At 40.6% G+C, this 19,168-nt stretch overlaps 1 protein-coding gene, 1 long non-coding RNA gene and 5 other non-coding genes across 13 annotated transcripts; 4 read left to right on the forward strand and 3 right to left on the reverse strand.

The window, feature by feature from the left end:
* Positions 1-2,581: 2,581 nt before the first annotated feature.
* Positions 2,582-5,855, reverse strand: LOC111944885 (uncharacterized). The gene is made up of 4 exons (XR_002871440.2): positions 5,620-5,855; positions 5,011-5,157; positions 3,184-3,280; positions 2,582-2,846 (listed from the first exon to the last, which is right to left on the reverse strand). It is a non-coding gene; the product is annotated as an uncharacterized LOC111944885 (long non-coding RNA).
* TRNAA-AGC (transfer RNA alanine (anticodon AGC)) lies at positions 4,819-4,891 on the reverse strand. Its single transcript has one exon. It is a non-coding gene; the product is annotated as a tRNA-Ala (tRNA).
* On the forward strand, positions 5,823-18,486 carry LOC147655458 (uncharacterized). 7 transcript variants are annotated; one of them, XR_015286747.1, is made up of 6 exons: positions 5,823-6,738; positions 7,181-7,331; positions 8,359-8,439; positions 8,655-8,802; positions 10,042-10,126; positions 11,206-13,428. XR_015286747.1 is itself a non-coding variant. In XM_086888595.1 (4 exons), the coding sequence occupies exons 1-4, from the start codon at positions 6,498-6,500 to the stop codon at positions 8,665-8,667; spliced, it is 405 nt and encodes a 134-aa protein (XP_086744721.1). In that variant the 5' UTR covers positions 6,038-6,497; the 3' UTR covers positions 8,668-8,802. The 7 variants fall into 7 exon arrangements, 3 of the variants coding, with proteins under 3 accessions (XP_086744732.1, XP_086744710.1, XP_086744721.1); XR_015286755.1 differs by lacking the exons at positions 8,359-8,439; positions 11,206-13,428 and adding an exon at positions 14,318-15,866 and having other exon boundaries at positions 5,957-6,738; positions 8,655-9,371; XM_086888595.1 differs by lacking the exons at positions 10,042-10,126; positions 11,206-13,428 and having other exon boundaries at positions 6,038-6,738; positions 7,262-7,331.
* Positions 14,094-14,166, forward strand: TRNAA-AGC (transfer RNA alanine (anticodon AGC)). The gene has a single exon. It is a non-coding gene; the product is annotated as a tRNA-Ala (tRNA).
* On the reverse strand, positions 14,833-14,905 carry TRNAA-AGC (transfer RNA alanine (anticodon AGC)). Its single transcript has one exon. It is a non-coding gene; the product is annotated as a tRNA-Ala (tRNA).
* On the forward strand, positions 16,956-17,028 carry TRNAA-AGC (transfer RNA alanine (anticodon AGC)). The gene has a single exon. It is a non-coding gene; the product is annotated as a tRNA-Ala (tRNA).
* On the forward strand, positions 17,420-17,492 carry TRNAA-AGC (transfer RNA alanine (anticodon AGC)). Its single transcript has one exon. It is a non-coding gene; the product is annotated as a tRNA-Ala (tRNA).
* Positions 18,487-19,168: the final 682 nt, after the last annotated feature.

Genomic DNA, 19,168 nt, shown 5'->3' on the forward strand with positions numbered 1-19,168 from the left:
TTAATTTTTTTTTGTTTTCTCAGATTGGCCTTAAACAAGACACTTAGATTCGGAAGGGTCTTTGGAGAAAAAAAAAAAAAATAATAAAAAAAAGAAAAGTGCCAAAGGCATAAAAGGAAAGAATACAGATAAAACTTTAAAAACCACAGAAATGCCAGAATCAAAGAGGTGCTTATTAGAGTTAACTCCTCAAAATGATATGATAGTTTCAAAGGCTGAAATATTTGACACTCAGTAGCGTAAGAACTGGAAAATTAATACCACAAATGTCTAGCCATGTTGCCTAATGTTTCTTCACATGCAGAAGTCAATTACAAAACTCAAGTCCCAGGCCCTTCCCCAGGAGCCAATGCCGAGCTCAGCTGAAGGCGGCCGCTGCGGTAGCACCTTGCACATCCTACCTGGGAACCACAACCTGCGCCGGGCCAGGGACCCATAGGCAGGTAGGAGAAGGCAGCTCCCCTGGCAGAGTGCTGGAACAGCCCTTGCAGCAGGCTCAGAACAATCCTAAAGGGCCCTGGCAGCATTCATGTGGACATGAGGGAAATGCACACCAAAACAACCTGCAGGCGAATACATCTGAAAGGGGACACATCCCAAAACCTGCGCCAGGGTCACTGCAATGTGGGATTCCCAGCAGGACTTGCAGCCCGAGCACAGGGCTGCTGCTAGCAGCAGTCTCTAACAGAATATCACACACACACCTTGCTAACCGCTGACAACCCCCACATCCTGTTCTTGACATTCTATTTTATAAATAACACTTAGCTTTTTTCCTTTACAGCTTGTAGAGTTAAACTCATTCACAAGCTTCTGATACAGATCAGAAAGAGCCACGATGCAAGATGTTTTTCTTCCAGCTAACCTGAAATCTCTTCCCCAGTGAGGACTCAAATCACAAGAATATGTTGAGTTGGAAGGGACCCACAAGGACCACGGAGTCCAACTCCTGGCCCTGCACAGCACAATACCCACCCTCATACATAAAATGCTCTGCCTCCCTGCATTTATGCTTTGTTCATTTTAGCCTAATACTGTTTTTGCTATCTCTGCATACATGGAAATTATAAATCTACAATAGTTTTTAGTTCTTCCATTTTTTTCTATTTTCTTTTATCAAGTTACTAGTTTTGACCAGTGTTTTTTAACAATAGAAATAAGCAGGAGTTTCAATATTTGCACCAAAATAATTAGAAGTAAACTTTTCCAACACAATGAAACTGTTCCTTGAGCTGTATTTCAATGATCTGTGGAGTTTTCTGTTGTCAACAAGCTGATTATAGGGATTTTCTTGTGTAGCCTATTTCAGTATTTTTGTCAAAGTAGCAACAATACTGAAAAAAAAGAATATTTTGAAAAATTCTCTCCTACTATAGCATCACTGTAGTAAAAAAAAAAAAAAAAAAGTTGTTCTCCTGTTTTTTGGAACCAAAAGCAAGTGCAGGAGGGCTGTTAGAGACCACTACACAAGCCTTGTCCACTGTGGTCTATCCATAATGTAACCAGGCTGTGCTCCTACTTGCATTAAGATAAAACCTGCTCAACTCTAAGGTCAGAAAGAAGCACAGTGGCCACCCAATGCCTGTGCATTTATTTTTTTTTAATGATTAATATTTCTTTTTTTAGGTGATTCTGTGCCAACATTTTTATTTAATGATTAATCCTTCTTTTTTTAGGTTATTCTGTGCTAACAATGAACAGCACACCTGCATGTCTTGAGACATGACAGAAATAGAGCCATAGGCTCACCAAACCAAAGCCCACTTGTATTCCATGAGTCTCACAGTAGTCCATCTGTGTCCAGACCCATCCACTAGATGTCAACACTTCCATTTAGCAGTAACAAATTACTGCAATACTTACTGTAACCACAGGAAATAAAACATGGCCCAAAATGTAAAATAGGCATAAGGTCGCTGGCCTAGGTAATGACACCTCTGCTCAATGACTCTAAAAATTATTTTATTTCACTCTTCTTATATTGGGCAAAGTTTACTAGGAAAAAATGTAATTTTTTTCAACAGTGAATTTGAGAGGAAAAATACTGACAACTGGAAGCTGAACACATTTTAAAGGTGTAACTTCCTTTCCTTTCAAACAGGATGAGAGATCTGGGGTTGTTCAGCCTACAGAAAAGGTGGCCCCAGCAAAAGCAGCTTCCCACTCTCTAAAAAAGGGCCTAGAAAAAAGCTGGAGAGTGACTTTTCACAAGGGCGTGCAGTCATAGCACAGGGGGTACAGCCTTAAACTGAGACAGGGTAGGTTTAGGTTCAGTATTAGCAAGAGATTCTTTACTGTGGGGGTGGTGAGGCAGTGGAACAGGTTGCCCAGAGAAGCTGTGACAAAGCTTGGATGTGATGGTGCTTAGAGCTACCTACCTCCTTTGGAAGAATGTGTCCCTGCCCATGGCAGAAGGGCTGGAACAAGATGATTTTCAAGGTCCTGGCCAACACAAACAATGGTTTGTGTTTCATGGTTCTGAGTGCTTTCACACGGTACTGAACTCACCTCTCACTCTCCAAAAAGAGTTCAAAATACCACTTCTGATTACAACTTGGTCAAAATAAGGTACTGGTAGTCATTTCAGAAAAAAACTTTCATAAATTTTATTGTCAAATATCACACTTTACCCATCAAGAGAAAAATCAGAATAGCAGTGTCCTCAGCTCAGAAAACATATGTTCCACAATCATGTTGTGAAATAGTTTTATTTAAGAGTTTCACAGAGTTGTGATTGCTGAGTGCAGATTCTGCAGATGGCCCTCATGTTGTCCAACACTGCCTCCAGAGTTGCCATATGACAGTGCCCAAGCTCCACCTCAGCCTAAAGATTTTCTAAGTAGTATCTGGAGCAAGGTATTGATAAAAGACAACTAAGGAATAATTATTTCCTATTTGCAGACTACAAAAAACAAAGACATAGCAATATCTTCCAGCAAGTTTAATACAAATTATTATTCAGAATTAATAACTACCTTGTGTAACTGATTCAAGCATGATATTACAGAGGACCATAGTGTAAAGTATGAGTGGTAATAGTAATAAGAATAATAAAAAATCAAATAAACCTCAATTCCCTCATGGTTCTTTACACAGAATATCTCTATGCAATTTCTGACTCAGAAAGCACAGGCAGACCCAGAGTGGTGACTCCTTTGACATGGGGCTCTGGGAAATACTTACCCAATAACAAATAGTATACTTCCACAGGTAGGAGTTCTTCTGAGAGCCAGGACCCTTGTGTCTCTCAATCCTGTAAATTCTTCACAGGATAGTTTACCTAAAAAATAAAGACATAAAACACCACATGGGATGAGCAAAAACTTCTTACTTCTATTCATATTTACACCAAAAAAAATAGAAGTAAGCTTTTCCAGTGTTTACAAGCCCTAATAGACAGAAGCGCTCCAATGTAGGACGCTGGGCATAAATGTAATGAAAAGTCATTAGTCCTGAGAGCTTTCAGCTTTTCAAGTGATTGCAGACTGCACCTGAAAAGAGCCCCACCAAATTCCCTTATTCCATCAGTGCACAACTTGCATTGGATCAGCCAAGAAGAACAATATAATTCATTCCCTTTAAAAGTATAGAAAGTGTCAGGTATTATGCAGCAACAGAAACACAGAAAACACAGAAGCAATAATAATCACACAGAAGACTACTGAATAGTCTCATTCCAAGCAAACAGGCATTTAAATTATTATCTGAGTCCAAAAGGGACTCGTGACAAGACCATAATGCTTTTCTCTCCATTAGACTTAATTTTAAGAGACATCAAGCAGCCTCACAGTCACAGTTCCTCTTTGTTCTCCAGTACTTGGAGAATACAAGAGAAATAAGCAAATGCAATTTCTATCCCATTCTATCCAGAAGTTAATTCCTTTATTGTCATGGTCTTGTCATGTCAAAGGAAGATCTTCCTTACTTTCTTCACAGGTGCTACTTGTACATCCATGCAGCAGGCTTTCTCCTCCTCCCTTAACATGGAGCCTAATTAATAACTTTTGGTTCCTGTTTCTGTGCACTCCCAAGATCCTAACTGCACAAATTCACAAATTCATGCTGTGTAAAAAGCACATTCTGCTCATTTCCTCATGCTATCTCAAACTGGAAGTACAAGTAATATATCTCAATGAGCAAGTAAGAAAATAAAATCAGAATTTAAAAAAAACCAAAAACAAATAAACCACTAAACAAACAAAAAAACCCACCCTCATGAAGCATGAAAATGTGCAAGCATAGATTTGGAGAGATAATTTCCATGGTATTTCAGAGCTGTGAAAATTCACAAGCAAAAGGCACTACCTTGCCACCAGGTGCAAAAGAACTATAAAATGTTCTAGCCCACTCTTTCTAATAACCAGCCTATACAACCAAAATAGAGCAGAAACAATGAGTCTTATTCAAAGCATGAATACAAAATTTTGTTCACTACACACTATTACATATATATATATATAATATATATAATAGTTAACTAACAAATGAAATCATTAACCAAATACTTAAGGACCTGTCAAAAAACTCTTCATTTCCTTTTCTCAATAATTTTTAGATGTCATTTTTTTATTATATTAAGAGGTCAGTAAATTTGATTATTTCATGCCAAGATTATATTTTTTTTTACTTCCTCTATGCAAAAGAACATCGGATTTTGAAATTAAAAACTGAAATACTTAAATCAATATGCTTTTTTTTTTTAAATTTACAGTTCTTTCAGGCTTCTGTACACTATTATACAAAAAAAATTAAGTGTAAGTAGGAAAATAATTTTAAAGGCTGCTGTGTGGTTTATAATGACATCAGTACTGAAAACACTGGAGAATGCGGGCATCGATCCCGCTACCTCTCGCATGCTAAGCGAGCGCTCTACCATTTGAGCTAATTCCCCACCTGAAAAAAAAAAATTCACAACTTGGACATCCACACTCCAAACTTAAAAAAAAACACAATACAGCTATATTTGATTATGAATTCGTTGTTTCTTGCTGAGTCATTCTTTCTACTCACCAACAACTGACTGCAGCCCAGAGTTGCAATCATGGGACACGTCCTTCGGCATGTACGCTACCAGAATAATCTTATTCATCCTTTTATGACACAAGCCTTTGTTATTTAGCTGGCTGCATACAAGAAGCTCTCAGAAAGATCAAGTTTCTTAAAAGAAACCAAATGTGTATTTTTAGGGAAAAATCAACCAAAAAAAGCCCTACTTTTATTGAGCAACTGTTCCAAATTCAACAAAGAAGCCCACATTCTTTTCAATTTTCAGGGCATGCACATGTAAAGACTGGTTCAGCAAACACTTAATGAAGGGAAAAAAATGTTACATGGATATGAATGAAACAGAGTTTTATAGTCAAAACTTACACATATGTGTGGGTGCATATATAAATATATATATATATATGCACACACACATCCTGTCATATAAATACGTATGTAGGCACACATACATCTTTTTGGAACGTGTCTGGCTTCTCTGAGGAGAGAGTGTCAAGCGAAAATAAAGCAGATCTGTATTTTTCTTATTTATTACCTCGCCAAATGCACTTCCCTATAATTAATACATTACTTTTAACAGCCTTAAAACACTGTTTTTTTGAGAAATGAACCCACTGGTGCTCACGTGACTTGATACGCAGCATAAAGTTTATGTCGTAGGCAGGACCGTGATGATGTACAGCCCCCCCAAACTGCACCCACAGCCCCTGGGGGCCGGTCCTTATCTCCCCCCCCCCCCCCCCCCCCCCCCCCCCCAAACTGCACCCACAGCCCTGGGGGTCGGTCCTTATTCCCCCAGACTGCACCCACAGCCCTGAGGGCCGGTCTTTATCCCCCCCAAACTGCACCCACAGCCCCTGGTGGCAGGTCCTTATCCCTCCACCCAAACTGCACCCACAGCCCCCGCCCCAGACAGCACCCAAACCCCCGGGGCCCGGCCCCCGCCCCGCCAGGGAGCAGCGATGGCGCGGCCTCCCCGGAGCTGCGGTGCCCCGGCTGCAGCGGCCTCCCCGCGCCCGTTCCCCGAGCTCCCGTCGTGGCCCCTGCAGCTGCGCTCCCTCACGGACCCTGGGCCTCGGCTCCTCGCGTTTGCTTCCCTGCTTCCTCGGGACAGCCCTCTCTACTTCCACAGACCCATTCCCATGGCCTTCCAAAATCCCCTGCCACCGGCTGCGTGCTCTTCCATCATTTCCTTCCCCCAGCCTCCTCGCTTCTGCTTCACAGAATCACGGGATCAATTAGGTGGGAAAAGACCTCAGAGATCATCGACTTTAATTTCTGCCTTTAACACCACCGCCATGTTAGCTAGACCATGGCATTAAGTGCTACATCCAGTCTTTCCTTAAACACCCCCAGGGTCAGTGACTCCACCACCTCCCTGAGCAGCCCATTCCAATTCTTCACTCTTCTGTGAAGAAATTCTTTATGATGTCCAAACTAAAACTCCCCTGGCATATCTTACGACTGCGTCCTCTTGTCCTGTCCCTAGATGCATGGGGGAAGAGTCTGACCCTCATCTGGCTACAGCCTTCTTTCAGGTGGTTGTGGAGAGTGATAAGGTCTTCCCTGAGCCTCCTCTTCTCCATGACTGCAGCTCCCTCAGCTGCTCCTCAGTAGAAAATGTGCTCCAGACCCTTCACTCTATTCCAGCTCTATTGTCTTCCTCTGGACACACCCCAGCACCTCAATATCCTTCTCGAAGTGAGGGACCCAGAGCTGAACATGGCACTCAAGGTGAGGCCTCACTAGTGCTCAGTACAGGGTGACAATCACTGCCATGGTCTTGCTGGCCACTCTATTTCTGATACTAAAATAATGTGAACACACCTGTAACAACTTTCACATACACATAACTTGATCAACACAGGTTTTTTGAGCTGAACCAAAGTGGCTGAGCTCCACTTTACATCTTTTCCCCACTTATTTTAACCATAGAGGCCACTCAGGTATCTCTTTGAAACATAAAGTGATACACCAAGCAAGAGAACTGGGTTTGGCTCTAGCTTTCTGTAGGGTGAACAGAATTTATGAACTTCACCTGATTTGCCACAGCAGTGTTCCCTTGTGCTCTTCTCCATAAGCTCTCTCTGCTCTTGCACATACAGACAAATTATATAACCCATAATCTGCCACCCAGAGATTTTTCTGACTGTTGCTTGAACATCTTCATTTACAGAGGAGATTGTTCCTTCACTATGTCAGCACTATACCAGACAATGGCTCCTTGCTAAGCCAGGCCGCATTTCTCACTCCACAGATGGTAGAAGTTACTCATCCATCAAGTTTAAGCCAGGCCAAGAAGAAATTAAATCAGAACATGAGTGGAGGTAAGATCACCACCTGACTGGTTTCTAACCGGCCTGGCTTGTTTTTACATCATTTACTGGCTTTTGGAGATGCTGAATCATTTTATGTACCTTAGCCCTGACATGTGATGAATGGCTTGGAGATGTACATGTACATCCAGTTGTTCCTGGAGCTGGATTCTTTGGCAGGAGGAAAGACAGACTAGGAATAACTGAAACTAAGACACTGTCTTTATGTGGCAGTATTCACTTTGTGCTTCACAAGCTTCAGCATTGATTTGCTACAATTTTTTGACAGTACCAATCACAAGAAAATAGGAAGGGGAAAAAAAAGAATAATGGTATTCAGGAAAGAATATAGCTGTCAGTTCTAAGAGCACTAATGGTACTAGTGAGAGTAATAATCAGGTATCAAGTTACCCTGGATTTATGGCCAGCTGTATGTTTAAGCTATACCTTATTTTTTGATTGGTTGGTTAGTTGGGGTTTTTTTTGTTTCTTTAAAATACTAAAGCTAGTCCTGTCAGAGTTAAAGCCTAGATTTTTTAGGGGAGGAGAGACTGATTGATAAACTGTGTATAGTTTTTCAGTATTTCTAGAATGCTAAAAAAATTAAAAGCAGTGTGAAAATGATGTAACACTTGTGAAGTAAGGAGAGATCTTTGCCATGTAAATAATTCAATTTTCTGTGTCAGCTTCTAGAACATCCACCGGCACTTCAGCAGGTTTTCTATTGAAACCACTAGGTGGAAAACTACAAAATTCAACTGAAGTCAGGCACTTTTTTTTTTTTTTTCCCCATGATCTTATTTATGCAGCATGAACCACCTTGGATGCTCATCTGGGCCTATAAGCACCTGCTTACTTGATCATCTCTAGGAATTTAGAGTGAGTTAGCTAACCAACACTCATTATTGCATTATATTAGCTGTGATGACAAGGAACATATTTAGACCAGGCATTCCTGAGAAACTTCCTGGTCAAGTCTTTGGATTAAAAAAAAAAAAAAACCCTAAAAAAACCCCTTTATTTTTGTCTTTATCTTCAGAGAAAATAAAGCTTTCTTCAGAGGAAGTTGCCTAGAGATGACTTCTAACAATTCAAATGCTGCTATGATCCTAAAGGACTGGTAAACAACCCAAGATTCTGCACTGATCTTGTTTTAAGTTGTCTAACGCTATTAACATTTTTTCATAGCTTTTTACTTACTTGAGAAGTGTTGAAGCAGCTGTAATTTTTCTAACATTTAGCAAAAGAAGAACTCAAAAGCTACATAAAAATAGCTCAGCTCATGTTGAAAGAAATCAATTATTTTCTGTTTTTTCCTTATTTTACTTTTTTCAGGAAAAGTATCTAGCAATGCACAAAAATAGCAAGGTTATAAACACACAGGAGATGGGTTATTGCCAAAACTTCAGAGACTCCACGGAACTGAGGAAGAGCACATTAGCCTACACAGTTTCACCAAGGCTGCTGGCTGGGTAAACCAAAGGTGGCTTTTACCATTTACTGCTAAAACTGCCTTTTCTTGCTAACAGTTAACCTGACGCTTGGTGTCAAAAGTGCAGAAGCTGAAATTGTTAACAAGACAGAAATAGCTTTTACAGTTGCAAATAGCCCTTATGTTCTATAATCTCCTTAAAAAAAACCCAAACAAACAAAAAACTCAGAAAGTGACAGAGAAAGATATATTGCATACCCAAATTATTCAGAAGTCGCGTTCTCAGCTGTTACAAACTATCAGGAATTTGGTTGGAAAATGGAAATTCTGTCCTCCTTAAATGTGTATTATGTACATCTTTTAGAATTATTTTTCAACCTCCACCCTCAAAGCAATGCCTAGGAAAATGCATGAGCACAAACCTAATCATGAATTTACATTATGAAAACAATATTTTAGTCCATTTAAAGGTGTACATACTCAGCTGATAATTCCTGCTACTTACAGCCACTGCATTGGGAAAACTAGGATAAAAATCTGCTCTTTCCAGCATTTTCTTTTCCCCCTGGAGATACAGAAGGCAGCTTCAGGGACAGAAGAGCTGACCACCGGGCAAGTTGGTGGCTTTTCTTTAGAACACTTACCTGCCATCCCAACAGCTGCCTCATGCATCAGGAGGAGACCCAGCTACAGCATTTCCCTGTTCACAGGATGACAAACCTCCCAGCCATCTATAAAGGAGTAAAAGGAGGGCAGCAGCTGCCCTGGGGGAGAGAGTTGCCATTGGGGTGGATGGAAACACGCCTTCGCAGAGGGTTCTAGTACAGGGCAGGGCACGCTTAGTGCCTGGGAGGGGCAGAGCAGAAGCCCAGTCCTAAGAGGCCGGGAAGGTGGGAGCATGCGGGAAGGGAAGCGGTGTGCGCTGCGTTGTCACCTGGGGCGAGCCCGGGCTGAGAGCGTCGAAGGACAGAGCAGGCGGAGGAGGTTTGTGCACAGCCTTTTACCCAAGGGCTTTCTGGTCGTGGTGGCTGTCTTACTGGCTCTCACAAAATCTAGTTTTGGAGTCATGGGGGTGCTTGTTTGAAGGAGGAGGTGCAGGTGGGCAGTGCGGCTCCTCAGCAGAGCGGGTGGTTTTGTGGGTTCTCGTGGGGTTCCTATTCCTGTGCTGCTCTGCCATGACTCAGGCTTCAGCCCTCCTTCAGTTGTTCTCAACACCTACAACCTCACTAATCCCACACTGCATTAGGAAATTTTAATAGCTGTTGTTTTCTTCTCATACTGCTCCTCCAGAGTTCGCTTACCGTGTAACATTGAGCCTAGGAGAGAGGTGGAAGACTCACATCAGAGGATAACTTGGACTGAAGAACTTGTTGAAGTGGGTGCTATCCTAAACTTTTTTGTGGTCTTAATTCAGCATGCTTGTGATGTTTTGAAAACACTGTAAGCGGGTAGCTTCATCAGTGAATGCTTTAATGATAAGTCTGGTTTCCATGCTTACTTTAAAATTATTGTATATCATGGTGGTGCATAAATTTAAGAAAGGAAAGCTCTCAGATTTTCACATGGACCTAAGTAATCAGATGTTAAACATACACTGTAAATATACATATATATAACTTAAGTGAGTTCTTAACCCTCTAGTATTGGAACATTGCAGCTAAATACATTTTTCAGTTTATTCCATATAACCAGTTCCTTGGGGCTTTTTATAAATGGTTAGTTTATTTATTTGGATGAGGTTATTGTTCTTAAAACTACTCTATTATTCTGGAAAAACTCTCTTTTAGTGAGTCCTTAGTAAAAGCCATGGAATATAGGGACCTGAATCTTCTTAAGTCTTTTAAGCTATGAAAAAAATCTTCATTCTCACCCCTGTTAACTTTGGTGCGAAAAGTGAAAGATGGATAAAAATCAAAAATATAAAGAAATTGTTTATTATTCTGTGGACATCCATGGCTTTGAAGAGACACTAAATGACCATGAGGAAAATCTTGTATGTGGTGGCTAGTGATAGCTGATTAGCCAGGTGGCCTAGGCATAGCTAGCCCACAATCTCTACTTCATGAAATTATAGGGAATGTAGACAAAATTTAGATTCTTAGAGAGGGGATTTAGAAGACAACAGTTGCAGATCCAGTGGGATTCAGGCACAGTCAATCTCACTACTTTTGTAACAACCTTGTTTATTGCTATTAGCTATTAAACAGTTTGTTTTGTATGTAAAATTAGTAACACAGTTTTTCTACATTGTCATCATGTTTGTTTCAAGGAGGGCATTGTACATGTAGTATGATGTTGAAACTTTTTTAAACACTCATTAAGTTAGTAAGGTTGCAAGGTCTTCCAGAAAAATTTGGAGTAGGTTGTGATGTGAATCTAGTCATTTTCCTAGGAAAAAACCTAAATGCATAACCATGTTAATGTATGACTTCCTGTTTCTCCATCTGAAAACAGAATGAATTCTTTGCCAATCTGGAATCCATATGATAACCTAGGTGGAAATCAAAAATGCATGGATCCTTTTAGAAAAGGAGAATGGTAACTTGTATGTTTTCTTAGTATTTCAACTCTTTGATAGAGATTTTAGAGGTTGAAATAATAAGGGTGATTTTTGTATTGGTCCCCAGGGAGATGACAGAGTAGCATAAAATGATCTTGCTCAGAGCTGTGCTCTGAGATCACCATCTTCTTATTAGTGCACAGAGAGCACAGTGCTAACCTAAATGCTAATCTGATAAATATACACAAAAAAACATTTTGGTGTCATACATCTTACAAAAGCAGTATATTTAATATGAATTATTTTGGCTTTTAAAAGTTTCTCTTGTGACTGCTAATGGTAACTGAAGTTACTTAGGATGCCTGGCTAAGCTGATTCTTTGACCAATATTACACAATTTTGTACTAGTGCATAACCTCCCAGATGGACTATACTGATTTTCCTCAAAGGTGGTAGCTGCAGTAGCAAATTCTATTAAAAGTAGCAAATCATTCTAAGGTTTATTATGTTTTGAGTTAGTTTTTGTTTTTGGTTTTTTTCTTTTTGGTTGGTTCTTATGTTTTGGGATTTCTTTAGCATGTTTATGTCTTGCACTTTGGGCATGAATCAATGAATAGTGGTAAAATGGAGGCAAAATTTTATGAACAAGCAATAACATCTTCATCAACAAATCAAATGTTACTCTCATTGTGGCCATTAAAAACAGAAACAGGGATTCTGGGATGTTTCCTCTTACTGATGGCATGTCTCCTGTGTTGCTTTTTATCTGATTTACAGTGCATTTGGTGAGGTGCTGTCTGTTGGAGTTTGAGGTTTTTGTTCGTGGGGTTTTTCCCTCCAGAGGATGGTGTGAATTTTGCAGTCCGATTCCATATTTTGATACTGCTTTTCAGTAAAATTATCCCTGAGATCCAAAACACATTTCATTCAATGCTTTAAAATACAGCTTTTCCTTCAGTGCTTTAATTATGGGATAAATACTGGATACAGAACTGGAGACATACTTGCTTCATTTTAGTGTGGTATCTATCGATTTGAAGGTTAGGCTATTTAACAGAATGAACTGACTATTCTATAACTGTCCTTACTCATTTTGTCACTGCTTAATTTATAGTTCATTCTGAGTTTTGCTTGATTTTAACTAAATTTTACTCTACCTGCTGTGTTAAAGCCTTAAGGCTGTCAGTGCCTAGTCACAAATTGAAAGTTTCAGTTTGTGTGCAGTTGTAAGCCTGCTTGGGGATTCCCTTAATTAAAACAATGATGTGCTGTACCTTTTAAAATCTGGTGTGATGAAACCATGGTCTTGCTTGGGCTATGTTCTTACAAGCCTGATACAGACACAACTAGAAGAGTTCTGTTTGGTTGCTTGTTAGTTTTATAGCATAGGTGTTTTTGAGACTTAAATGGGTTTTGTTCAGGAGGAATACTAAGAAAAATGTGAAACATCCTCAAACAGAAGGAGCAGCAACCTTCCTTACTTGGTCAGGCACACTGACCTGTGGGGCTTTCAGTCAGCCAGTTGCTTACATGTCAGTGGTATCTGCAGCATAAATCCAGCAGTTAAAACTTAATTACCTCCTGCAAATTAAATTCAGATGCTTCTTTCTACATTGATTGAATAGGAGAGGGAGAAATATTTTTTTGGCAAAGCCAGTTGTTTCAATCAGAGTGAAGGAGTAGGTGGGAAGACACTGGAATTTTGTTAATGGTAGAATGTGCACAGGACTACTAGTATACAGCTTTAGGGCTAGACCAAAGACTGAAATTTTGTTATTTTATTTTCTGAAATCACTAAGTCATTGAAGAGCAGAGATTTGAAAGATCTTTATATGTCAGTGTGATTCATGTGTCTTAAAGCATCCTGGGGAAATCAAGAGCTGTTTGCGTAGTTATTTAATAAATTTCATTTCAGATATTCCTTTTATGTTCAGAAAGGTATATTATTTAATATTTTAAGTGTAACAAAAATTCACAATTCTCTCTTGCTGTCTGTGAAGCCAGTAAACAGAATTTTCACTGCTGTATCATTTTAGTAAAAATTTTTATTTTTTATATTTTAGTCGTATAATTTTGATTTTATATGTATTTGTCTGTGTGAGTGTGCTTGTCTATCTGGTGATAGCATCACAACTTAAAAATGCCTGAGAGATGTAAGTAAATAATGTGAACTATTACTTTGTTTCCTGGTGTTCCATTTGGTGCTTTTTTTCATTGTTTTCAAGAACCCTTGTTCCATGGGTGCTTTTTTTTTTTTTGCCCCTTTTTTATAACATGAACCTAGCCTCTATTGCCACAAGAAAAAAAAATTAGAAGAACTCTACCTATTCAGTCATATGTATTTTATATTGTAAAATGTGGAGAAGGGTAAAGTCATTTAGCCGATTGTCTTCCACCGAGAGATTACAAATAGGAAAAACCTGTTTTAGAAAAAAAAATACTGCATTTAAATATACCCAGATTTCTCTTAAGCGGCAATAACTGTTTGGTGCGAACGTAAGTCTGCAATTTCTGGAAACACAAGCCCGGATGTTATCCAGATGCAGCTCCGCTGAACAAAGCGTCTGCTGTTCCCTCGAGGAGTCCTGGTATTATATTAGGCAAAATTCCCACTACGGCTGTCACAGGCAGTGCGCTTGCAGGAAGACTTAATTGTTTCTGCGTTTCACGGGAGGGCTGTGCGCTGTTATTGCCTACCCGTGACTTGGGGAGGGGATTAGAAGGGCTCGGAGCGCCCAGCTACCGGCGCCTGGGGGAGGCAGTCGGCTTTGTGTGGGAGCGCGGCGTGCGGCAGCGGGGGAAGCGGGAATGGCCAGAGAAGGGGGCGGGCAGCCGGAGGCAGGGGGAATTAGCTCAAATGGTAGAGCGCTCGCTTAGCATGCGAGAGGTAGCGGGATCGATGCCCGCATTCTCCATTTGCTGTGCCACCTGTTTTGAAGCCAGATGCGTGTTCCCGGAGCGCTTTCGTAAGGATTTAAAGTGAATCAGTGTGGGGACGCGTTTGCATAGCGTGAAGTGTTTAAGTTTTTAATGTTGATCAGAGCTGATCTTTGGTTTTTTTTTCAGGTGCCAATTAATTTCTTCTCACGGCTAGAGGAAGACATTAAATGATACTGTGGGAGACCGAATATCACTTGAAACTCACATTAGGAACAGGCATGCCCTTCCCATCCTACAGCGAGTGCAAAGTAGCTGGAGAGACACTAATTCTGTGGTGAGCTGATGGTATATATAGACAACTACAGACTTTTGCATTTTCGGAGAGACAATGTCAGTAACTTTCCACATCATTAAAAAGTAATCGTAAATTCTAACATTCGGTGCAGTGGTAAGGGACGGAAATGGCTATTTTTTTTTCCCCTGTGTCACAGAGTAACAGCGGTAGTTTAGATGGGTATGTGAAGAAATTGTTTCTCAGAGAGTGCATAAGTGTAATCCTTACAACTAACATTTCTTCTCCCCTTTTATTTGCCGTGTGAGTCGGTCTCTATTACCGGCTGTGCATTTTCCACCACAAAAACCGGGACATTTCATGGAAGAAAAATCTTTTCCCACCGCGGCGCCACAGCTGACCAAAACACTGGAGAATGCGGGCATCGATCCCGCTACCTCTCGCATGCTAAGCGAGCGCTCTACCATTTGAGCTAATTCCCCTTGCCGCAGGCAGGGCGGGGCGGCTGCACTCCTGCTCAGCCGATGGCTGAAAAGCCAGGTTACGTTCTTGACCTATGCGGAGCATTTTCTGCTGTGTTCCTTGGATAAAACAATTCGTTTTCCTGAGCAGTGCATCCTCTAGCGTTTATTCAAGGAGAGAGAACTCGTTTTTTTACAGTGCACCTACAAAAAGGCTTATAAATCTAGAAAGACTACTCTTAGAAGTCACTCAAGTACAGTGAGATTTTTCTTCTCCTTTTTTTCCCAAGACTTTAGCTCCTTTTCCAACTTTATTTTCTAATTAAACATACATAAATGATAAATACAATGGTTTAAAAGTTTATGTTTAGTTTCTGGAGAGGAAATATTCATTCATAAATTCTTATGCTATTCTAGGAATTATTTGTATTTCTACCTTTATTTATTGACTTTGATAATTCTGTCCAAATAGTATTGCATCTTAAATATATGGGGTTATTAAGCACATGTCTTAAATAGAAAAATTCTCCTGTAGTCATACTAACTGACTTTGCAGTAGGAAGTGCATTGCTAAACCTCTGTTCACTGGCTGTTAAATCAAAGAATGCTTTCTGGATTTCAGGAAGGAAAATGTAGTTTACAATGAGACTGGATACACTGATATGCTCCCTTTAAATGCAGAGGCCTAAGTCCTGCTAGTAAACTGAAGTGTGTGCAGTAATCCAACAATATATGTACTGGTGGTTTTCTCTGAAGGATTTAACTCACGGGATGGCAGAACAAAATAAATTTCAAAACTGAGCATCAGTAAGTTACAACTTGTCCTAGGTAATGTAGTACTCCAAATCTGTTACAATCCAGATTCAGGTCTAGATGTGGAACTACAACTACAGTGTTGCTGCAAGCATTCTCTTAAAGTTCTAATTCTCTCCTGCCTAACTTCAGTCTCTGCACAATAAAAAAAAATAAAATTTATCCTTAACACTTCTTGCATTATATTGGAGATGATTTTATATAACTCACTTGTGTAGACTTGAGGGGGAAATATGCAAAAGCATTTTCAGTCCTTCTCACAAGCGTATGTGTATCTTAGGCTCATTGATGGCCCCCTGCATGCCTGTGGCCAGGATCTCTCCCATATCGTATTTCACAAGGTTCAGCTCTAAGAACAGTTTTCTTTATCAACTCTGTGCAGTTCGAGTCATTATGCAAAATGCAGGTTACCTCTTCCTGTTTTTCACCATAATCTCTCACTCTGCTGCCACTGACAGGGCCTAAAGCTTCACCCATTCGGCTCACAGAAAAACGGTTTATTTAATGCCCGGATAAGGGAGAGGGGAGATCACTGCATTATTCTCAATTATGAAAACATGTATTTTATATAATTGACAGAACTGTTTTGTGATAATGAATTTGTTCTGAGTGTTGCTAAGTTTTCATGTAAGATGGCATGTAAAATGTTCTAATTTCATAACCTGGTTGGGAAAACTTCCTTATCTATGTCTGAAAATAGCCCAACCTTCTTAATTCCATTAAAAAAAAAAACCAACAAATTTAGGGTGTTTCAGTTTTGAAGCCTTTGTGTCCGCATGCTTTCATTTAAGATTGCTTCAGTCCATCTTCTTGTCAGTGATGATGGAAACTGAGGTAAGTTAATTTAATCAGGCTTAAATTTTGCTTTCTAGATGGTCTCCCAAGGGGACATCAGGGCAAATGCGAGTTCTGAATTATCCTCAAGCTGCTTCACTGTGTCGTGTCTGATGTGATTTCCCTGAGTGTAGGAGAAGGACAAATCCAGCGTGTGGCAGGTGGCACTGAAAGGCTGCAGGGCACGAGTTTGTGGTGCACGTCAGCGTGAAGTGCCTTATCACATTACTCGGCCTTATCACCTTAGTTTTTTCGTCATCTCGGGCAAAACGGTGGGCGGCTCCAGGTCAGGCGGTAGTTAAATGTTCTGAACAGCTGCCCTGGGGTTATTCCTCGTGGTGAAAAAGCAGAGTATAGGTGGAAGATGAGTTTGTAGTTGTAGCTGTTGAGGTCTAAAGTTACAGGATGTAGCTATTGGGAACAGGGGGAATTAGCTCAAATGGTAGAGCGCTCGCTTAGCATGCGAGAGGTAGCGGGATCGATGCCCGCATTCTCCAGTGCCTGTTTTCTTCCCCGGGGGAGTCGAAATACTTCATTCTGACTATTTAAAAAAATACTTCAATAAAGGCTGACGCGTATAGCAAGAAAGCGGAATGTCATAACGCACTTTCTTTCGTGATCGGCGAGTAACAAACAGGTTATTTTTTATTCTTACATACATACAGCTGGAAAACACGTCTGTTCCAGTTTGTCTTGCGTCTTGCTTCCTGATTTGGAAATGCTAAATGAAATACTACACACGTATGATTTTGGAATCGAAGTTGGACGTGTTTTCGTTTGTGAGCAGAGAAAGCAGAGCAAGAGGGAAAACCATTCCACGTGTGGAGCTGCGGGTTGAGAGGGTCCTAGAGGAGCAGAGTCCTGTAATCCCCGGAGTGGCCTCAAGGGGGGGAATTAGCTCAAATGGTAGAGCGCTCGCTTAGCATGCGAGAGGTAGCGGGATCGATGCCCGCATTCTCCAGTGTTTTTGCCAGACAGAAACTGATCCACACTATCAAACAAAAATGTGTAACTTTGTTCGGTAAAATATTACTTTTGTTTTAATTGGCTTTAAACTGATTTTTTTCTTTGCTCCTTTTCTTTCTCTGCCCTTACTACCTAAATCAGGCTTACATAACTGTATAGGTCAATCCTCTGTTGTAATAGTTGACAGCGTAAGCTAAATCAAGCGGGAAGAGAATTCTGCAGTGTGACATTTTCCCATGCTTAATGAAAAACAACATATCATGGTTAAACCCCAGCCAGTCACCAAGCCCCACACAGTTGCTCGCTCACTCCCCCACCTCCCCTGTAGGGAGACAATTAGAAGTGTAAAAGATGGAGAATTCAGTGGTTGAAATAAAGGCAGTTTAATAGGGAAAGCAAAAGCCATGTACACAAACCAAGCAAAACAAGGAATTAACTCACTGCTTGCCATGGGCAGGCAGGCGTCCAGCCATCCCCAGGAAAGCAGGATTCTATCATATGTAATGGCTACTTGGGAAGACAAATTACATCACATCAAATGTCCCTCCCTTCCTCCTTCTTCCCCCTGTCATTATATACTGGGCATGTTGTCATATGGTCTGGAATATCCCTTAGGTCACGTGGAGTCACCTGTCCTGGCTGTCTCCTTCCTACCTCCCATGCAAACACAGCAATATGAGAAGCAGAAAAGGCCTTGGCTCTGTGAAAGCCCTGCTCAGCAATAATAGACACATCTCTGTATTATCAACCCTGTGTTCAGCACAAATATAAAATACAGCCCCACAACAGCCACTGTGAAGAAAATTAACAGCACCCAAAATCAGCACACAATGGATGAATGTTGGATGGAGACCTGAATTAATGTGTCTTGATCACACAGTGGAATTAATTTAGGAATGCCTGTTATTCCCCAGCTGTCCATTGTGATCCCTGCCCAGATATGTAGGATCTTCTTTCATTAATGATCTTTATGAAGCTGTAGTATGAACTGGATCAGTCAATTTAAGTTTACAGCTAAAAGCTGTCACCTCTTTCCTCCCAAGTCTGTGTCCTGGAAAGTACAATACAGCATCCATATCTTTTAGCTATGGCCTGTGTGCAGGCTGCAATTGAGCTCCTCAGACTTCTCTCCTACTTCCATTTTGCAGAGGTGCCTTTAAAGCACCTCTAGCATATCTGAAAGCATACTTGTTTTAGAGCCTCAGAGATAACCTTGACCATGTGATTCACTGACTTCCCCCAAAATCTCACTAATTTCTTCTAGTCCTACTCCAGACATTATGTGTTTCATTATGAGGCACTATCCCCTGACCCTTCCAGGAGCTGCACAGCAAGTGCAGCTTTTTAGACCTCAGCCACCAGTTATGTTGTGTCTTGAATGTTAACAGAGCACCTCACAGTGTGCAAAAAGGCCTTATCAGTCTGTTCATGGATGAGGAAGAAAATGTGCGTGAAATCAGCAAAATTTATTCTGTTTCTTGGTGTGTCTCTGGAGGCCAAAATCCTAACCACCCCTTGAACACTCAGGCATAGCTGAAAATTCATAGCATACCCAAATGTGACTACTTTCAGTATGATCAGTAGGTAGAAGATGCCTAGAATGGTCATACTAAATCCCATTGTTCTGAAAAGTTTAGAGCATCTTTATGGCTGCTGTGTAGGCACTTATTT

The sequence above is a fragment of the Cyanistes caeruleus genome, chromosome 1 (genome assembly GCF_971803275.1).
Source record: "Cyanistes caeruleus chromosome 1, bCyaCae1.hap1.1, whole genome shotgun sequence".
In the NCBI taxonomy this organism is placed as follows: Eukaryota; Metazoa; Chordata; class Aves; order Passeriformes; family Paridae; genus Cyanistes; species Cyanistes caeruleus.